The 7,846-nt window shown below is 38.8% G+C and overlaps 1 protein-coding gene across 1 annotated transcript; it reads right to left on the bottom strand.

Moving 5' to 3' along the window:
- Positions 1-325: 325 nt before the first annotated feature.
- On the bottom strand, positions 326-7,272 carry LOC136711009 (protein FAM124A). The gene is made up of 2 exons (XM_066686956.1): positions 6,454-7,272; positions 326-1,129 (listed from the first exon to the last, which is right to left on the bottom strand). Exons 1-2 carry the CDS (start codon positions 7,270-7,272, stop codon positions 326-328), a joined length of 1,623 nt encoding a protein of 540 aa, XP_066543053.1.
- Between the last annotated feature and the right edge of the window lie 574 nt (positions 7,273-7,846).

Genomic DNA, 7,846 nt, shown 5'->3' with positions numbered 1-7,846 from the left:
GTACATAAGCTACTAGCCAATGAAATACTAACCTATCAGTTACTGTCATATTGTATTACTAAATAATACTAAATAAATAAAAGTAACAATTAATGCTCAATGAACAGTAAACTAGATTAATAATTAATCATTATTTTGCAACACTCATTGTAAAGTGTTACCAACATTCCCGTATGGAATATCATCTCTCCTAAGCTCAGAAACAGGGACTAATAATGCACTACTATGTGCAGGTTACTGTGCCAAATATTTGCAGCTCGATGAGTCCTGAAATGCTAACAAAAGCCAAGTTCTATCTCCTTACTTAAATTTTACAATGATTGTGTCAGATGTAAAATTCCTGTTTGTCTTCCTCTTTGCCATCAATGCAAACTTTTATTTCTGTGTTATTGCCCTGATAATGTTCAAAAGCCCACATTGCCTGGACCTGGCACTGTGATGTGGCTGTACTGTTTTGGAGTGGCAAATGAACAGCGCAGTTCATGCTCCTTGAAGAGAGGCTTCTGGTTCTAGAAGGGAGAGGATGGCGTTTTAGGGTTGAGTAGGTTTTTTTATCAGAGCGCACTGTAAATTTAGAACACACATCCTGCGTCAGGGAAGGAAGAGGCTGTTGGATATGTGTTGGGGAATGCAGGTATGAGTAAGCTGAAACCACAGACAAGTCACCAATTACTGCTTGGCCAGTGTCCACATCTGTTTCTTTAGCCCCCACCAACGCATCCACATTTATGCGGAACACAGGAGTGGCAAGTGAAGACAAGCTTTGGGGGCGGGCGGCAGAAAGTGATGGGGACATGGAAACTAACTCTTCAGTTGGTAGGGAGAATGTGGAGCGTGAACGGAAGCCCAACGATCCGATATTTACATCTTCTGGGCTATCCTGAACATACTCCATGTCATCCTGCTTACAGAGCAATGGCAGGGAATTTTGCACAACTTTTGTGCATGGAGAGGCAGTAATTTGGGAAGAATTACAGTGACGGTGCTTCCGATATAATGTAGGACTACAAAAAGTAGGCAGGCAAACTGGACTCTCTGAAGTGGTAGGGGCAGGGATAGATGAAGAGTTAAGAGGGTTCCAAGAGAACTGAGCAGTGGTGCTTCTGTGCTGCTTCCAGGAGCCCTGTACCTGAGAAATAAAGTACAGAACAGGATTAAAGGAACAGCTTCATAAAACAGGCTAACATAAATAACAATTTAAAAAGTAGAAACCAATAATTAAATAATGACAATAACATTGAATGATGCAGAAAATATGCTTTCATTAATGATCAGGAACAGCACAAGTGTTTGCATAATGCAGAGGTTTTTACTGTGTCATTGTCATTAATTTTGGTGGGTACACACATAATAATCTGGAAAAGTCTGAATGCTCAAATGTTTACAAAAATATTCCATAAAGCTTTAGGCAAACACACACACACACACACACACACCAATCCCGAGGGAGATTGTAGCATCACAGTACATTACAAAGCTGGTTTTTCTGCAGAAAATCGGAAAATCAAGGTGGTACCTTTGTTGAACCGGGAGATGTGGGGGTGGAGGGGGTTGTAGTGGTGTAATTCACTGGTTCTTGTTTATGACCAGGTTACAACAACATTGTAACTGCCCCCATGCGCACTCCCATTGGGAAACAATGCTCAAGAAACAAACCGAGTCATCATTCTATGTTATCAAAATCCACTGATATTTCATGAATTATGTGCTCTGTGTGGTGTTTGGATGCTTTGAGGGACTTATGGGTTGAGTGTAGAGTTGACTTATTGAGTGAATCGGTTCATGAATTGAGTGCAAATTTAAATGAGTTATTCAGAACATTGTTTACATGCACATGCTCTGACCCTCTGTGGCAGGGAAATCAGAGACAACACACAGCTCACCTTAAGCACTGGATTATACTTCAGAACACGTTTGTGACTGAAAACTGATTAAAATGATTCACAGAATATACATTGTAACTTTGAAGGATCTCTTATTATTCAGTGGAGTGTTTTCTACAATGAATTGATTAATCACGGATCACTGGACATAGTAGAAAGTTATGCACAAACACATTGGAAGCCTTGATAAGAAACTGAGCAAATTAAACAAAACAAATGGGGGTGGGGGGAGTGGGTGAATGACATTGTCAAGGCGGTCGCCCTAACTGTAAAGCACTGCAGGAAATCCTGCATAGTGCACAAAAACAGAAATAATATTAAATTGAGCAGTGATATAGAAGTAGGTTACAGAAGTCAAATATATGATATATGATACAACATGAACCTTAATATAATACAATTGAAAACTGTCTATATATATATATATATATATATATATATATATATATATATATATAAAGTACATGGTCACATGGTGCTGATGGACAGATCCCACACCAATCAGAGATCACAGTGATGTTGTCCTTCCCCAGAGTACTGATTAGAGACACCTGTCTGGAAGGTATTTAAGTTGTTGAGTTTACCCTTCATGAAGTATTACCCTAGATTGCATGGCTTTACAGAGCAGTGTTATTTTTCCAGTGTGCTGATTTATCCTTACCTAACCTGGTTTACTCTTTTGCAAAACCCTTCTTGGATGTGTGTATTTATATTGCTGATCCGGCTTTTTGACCCATGCCTATCTATTTTTGTCCTCTGATATTCCATAATTAAAATGACATCAGTCTGCACTCGTCTGCGCTCTTCCTTTGCTTAACAGAATTACTTCGCCTATATATAATGCAGATTTCCTTATTTAGATCTCACTTTGTTGCTCTTGGTAAACACAAATCTTCCCCTAGTACTGTTCTACAAGGTGTTCCCCAAGGTTCAGTCTTAGGCCCTATACTATTCATTATCTACATGCTTCCACTTGGTCAGATCATCCACAGCTATGGTCTTAATTACCAATCACCCCCCCCCCCCCCCAAATTAAAATCTGTTGTTTACTTGAGATTAGATAAACAGACCTTTGTCAGGCCACTCATCTACTTTCCCTAAGGATCAAAGGCTAAGGAGGACATTTCCCCAATCCTAGAACCTAATATATATTCATGAACACAGGACTGTTTCCCTCACACCTCAAGATACAACTGAGATAATCTCATCACCTAAGGGTTTGCCAGATGGCCCACACATCATTGACATGCAAAAGACATACTAAGCAACCAAGTTCCATAGTTTCTCAACATTTAAGTGAAGAAATCTCCCTTTTCATGTTTCAGTATGGAACGAATACATGTTACAACATAACACTGAAACGTCACGTGACAATTAAATTGATACCAGAGATGGTACATAAAAGTCAAAAGGAGATTGAATTCCTGACTAAACATCTAGGACAACTGTGTTCCCACATGGAACAAGAGCGCCCTTAAGCCACCACCTTGCGTTACAACGCCACACAACATCAAAAGAAGTCCTGTGTTCTGTTGTCTGTAACAGTTTCTATATATGTTTCCTTCCTATGACTTTTGATCTTGTTAATCAAGGTTGTAGCATTTTACAAACCTCCTTACATTCCTGAAATCCCTGATATAACCTAACCTAGATTTGTAAAGATGAATGTGTGATTTTATTTCTATTTTTACAAGCGACACTGGGTTGGAAACAGTTGGATAAGGATCCTGTTTGGTAACATGACCTTGGAAGAAACCTTTCCTTTTTTAATGTATTTTCTGTATTTGTACTAAAACTGTTTTGTGTATATGCTATGTATAACACTCTGTGGAATAACACACAGGAAGACTAATTATCAAGCTACTTAAATGTTTTATCCACAAGCCTTCAATAAGTGGAACGAATAATCAGTGTAATCAGGGATTGCTTTGTCTCAGTCAAATCAAGAAGGCAGGGCCTTAGGACTAAGCTGTGATTTTGGCCAAACTAGTAGACTGCCAAAGATCAGTCCTCAGATCAGAGACATCAAAGACACTCAGCATGCATCCAGAAGACACGCATCGAATAGCCGAAACTGCTGCGGACCAGCCACACTTGTAGAGCCCAGTAGACTGACTTGAGAAGTCCTCCTCCCGGTCCCGGATTATTCGCCATTGTAATACTTTTAAACATGCTCTCAGGGATGCCACTTTCAGTTATTTGATAATTAAACCCCTCTTTAACTACTAGTTATATCTTTCAAATTACATTTCATCACACTCCACATTTATCAATTCAATCTTATCACACATTTATTGAAGATCAAATAACGGTTGTGGTTTGCCAATTAGCCCAGTCTATGAAGCGTTAATAATTAATTGCCTGTTTTAAATGTTACTGTCATCCAAATAAATAACTACAAAAAATTGCATACTTATACATAAACAAAGTTATGTGTATTATCCAATCATCAGATTAATAACTAATTGAGTAAAAACAGATTGAGTAATAACTAATTAAGTAATCATTGACTAATTAAATAACTAACTGCGCTACACGTAGATACTGCACACATATTTTGCTACAATATACTACATCTTGACTCATCTCTTTCTTTCAAACTTCATATTAAGGCCCTAGCTAAAACATAATTTTTCCATCTATGTAATATTGCTCACTTTCATCCCCTGCTTTCTGTTAAGGATGCTAAAATTCTGCTCCATTCATTCATCTCCTCCCATTTAGAGTACTGTAACTCTCTTTTCACTGAGCTTTCTTTTAAAACCATAAACTCCCTTCAGTGTGTTCAGAAATTTGCTGCTAGAGATCTATGTTATTAAAAAAAAAAAAAATCAGCTCATATTACTGCTGTTCTTCATCGGCTCCGCTGGCTACCCATCTGTATTGGGTGCTGGCTACCCACTCTGTATTCAATTTAAAGTTCTCCTGCTTACATTTAAATCTCTGCACGCTCTGGTGCAGTTCTAAGTGTCTTCCCTTTGTTATTTCATTTTTATTTTTTTCTCCTATCGCTCTACAGGTGTTTTTGTCTTATCAGTGTAAAGAGTGTGGAAAATAATTCACATGCTAATACAGTGAGTTCACAATGTCCTCTTTCTCATTCTAAGTCTTTTGTTATTCTAGTGAAAATATCCCACTAAGGGAGATTTATTGTTTTTTCAGCTTTGATCAACTCATATACAAGGAGGTTGTGCAAGACTTGCAAATCCCAGTCGACCGGCTTGGTGTCCTTCTTTGTGTCTCCGCTTTAGGTGGCTGAGGAACTGTGAATAGAATTACTGAATCCCTCTAGTTGAGACTAGTTGTCTATACAAGGAACAGTCCTCATTCTATGTTTTAAACACACCTCATAAGATGGAGCTTGTGCTTTCCTGGGTGAACCATAAAATAATATTTGGTCTATGTACAGTTTTAGGAACTGTCCAATGTCAAAACCATTGTATTAGGATTCAGTTCTATATCAACTGAAAGCCCAAACTGTAACAGTCATTTTCACGTTCCCAGTGAGTATAGAGACCTCCAAAAAGCTTTTAGAAAATGTAATGCAACTTAACTTCCTCCACACAGACCTTATTACTGTTCTACCTGCTTACTCAGGATGAGAAGAGGATTATGGAGGAATATATTACGAAGGCATTAGAACAGGATTACATCCATCCTCTCAAGTGGCTTCAGGTTTTTTTGTGACGAAAAAGGATGGAGGTCTGAGACCGTGTATAGATTATCGAGTTATAAACCTAATTATAACCATTTTGGTAAATTTCCTCTTGTTTTTTTCTCTACTGTGCTGCTGTAACAATTGACTTTCCCCTGTTGTATCAATTAATTGATGTATCTATATTACACTCACAACAGCACATATCCAGTTAAAAAATGGTCAAAAAAGTCTTGATATCAATATTAGGTTTATTACATATATTAAACATTTAAAGTCAATCACCAGTGAAAAACCAAAGAACTGAGCAAAATAATACTCCATAGACCACACAACCGATACAGATTTCCATCTTAAAAGATGTCACAGGTACACTGAATCTGCTACATCATTTAAGGTAGAATGACGCACTGGCGAATTAAAAGCTGGCTTCAGCCTCATGAGGCTATGAGAAGTGAGTACTGTGTTTTACACAAGAAGCTTCTTAGTCTCATCCACCTACAGGTGGCGGTTCACAAGCCATTGTACTGCCTATTTTAAGTTAAATTCTTGCCTTGTTCTCCATCATAAACAACTTTGTGATTTAACAATTAAAATGATTGCATGCACACTATGTAACTGTTCTTGCCCTCCATCTGAAGTTCACGCAGTGGTGTGAAGTCATCTGCAAACAACCTAACTGCACACTAAGCGAGATTTTCCACACAACAATATTTCAAGTCCACACAACTATATTTCAAGAAGTACCTGAAAGGAATAGTATTCCTTTACATTATTAAGCCAGGTCATCTTTGTCCTCCCAGATTTTGTTCTAATTTTTCCATGCCACTTAAATGGTTCAGGTGCCAAAATGAAACCTCTTGAAATTAATTTTGACCATTTTTGACTCCATACACACACTACACAATATCTCACCTGTAACAGTATCCTATTCCCATCGTAATCCTCTGTCTTCCAACGTATGTTGCTAATTGGTGAACAGGGGTGGGGCAGGAATGGGATAAGTCCAGCAACATCCCTCACACGCATCTCCATTATGGCACATTCCATTGGAATTGGCTTCTGCCCCAGAGTCAGCTGTTTTAATGACAGCTGAATTTCTGTATCATGGTTGGAGTAGATGATGCAAAAGCAGAAGTCTTCTTTCCTCTGGGCCAGCCTGCGATGCAGCAGCAGTCTGTACAGGTGCACTTGCTCACTGTAGGTTTCATGCCGACAATATATAGTGAAGCGGACAATTTTCTTGCCATAATGGACCTGACGAATTGCCCAGAGTGGTGTGCCTGGGGCAAGAGTGAAAAAGTCCTGGCTAGCAGGTGAGAGAGGCAGGAGACCATAACCATTTACTTGCTCTGTGTGGTGGTAGCACCATGGATGTTTTCTCAGTTGACCACGGAGATGGTCCTGGCTCTCCTCACATCCATAAACGTCATGCAAGAAAAGAATGACAGCAAGGGCTGGCTGGGGCACAGTAGGATCTGTAGGGAGCTCCTGACGGAGTATAGACTTCCTGGGAGGCCTGGTTGTACACTCAGACACCCTGAAGAGAGTGAGTTCTGGGTGGAGCAAAGACAGAACTTTGTCAGCAGCATGTTGGAGCATCTGGCCTTGACCTGGATCTGCGATGATATGTATAGACACAAGAAAGGGATCCTGCAGGTCCCCCATGTACAAATCACCTTGATTGAGAGAAAAGAAAAAAAGAGCTTGTCTCCTCCTGAATATGCATGGCATTTAAACTTGATTCACATTTTTCAGATATAATTATTATCATAGAGCAGTGTTTCTTAAATGATTTTCTTTCAACCCCCCTTTTCCCCCCACCCACTTATTTCACAGTATAATGTCATGGCTTATATCCCTCAAGCATTAACCACACCATAGAACAGAAAGCAGAAACTAACATGCAACAATTGTAAAGTTTTATGTATGTGTCAGACATTTGATATTATACACTGTAAAATGTAATAGCCGTGATGACTTAAATTAATTAGTTAACTTTACTTGGTTATGAAGATAATGCACTTCTTACTAGTTTTTTGTAACTTACCGTTAATTGTAGAGACAAAAAAACAATTAACTTATTGTCTTGAGTGCAGACAGCTTAAAACAATCAAGTAGTAATAAAGGCTGCGATGTAAGCATGCGCAGGACTCAACGTTCAGTCTCCCGCCCAGAACTGGTTTAATGGCCGGTGGATGACTTCGGTGGAGCCTGCTTTTCTCTTTTGAAGTAAGGTAAGTTGTCAAGCAAGCAACGAATTTAAATGTATTTTATTTTCATTTATTTAACGAAATAAAATTGTGTG

The sequence above is a fragment of the Hoplias malabaricus genome, chromosome 12 (genome assembly GCF_029633855.1).
Source record: "Hoplias malabaricus isolate fHopMal1 chromosome 12, fHopMal1.hap1, whole genome shotgun sequence".
Classification (NCBI taxonomy): domain Eukaryota; kingdom Metazoa; phylum Chordata; class Actinopteri; order Characiformes; family Erythrinidae; genus Hoplias; species Hoplias malabaricus.
The sequence above is the reverse complement of the archived record's forward strand: the minus strand, read 5'-3'. Positions and strand labels throughout refer to the sequence as shown.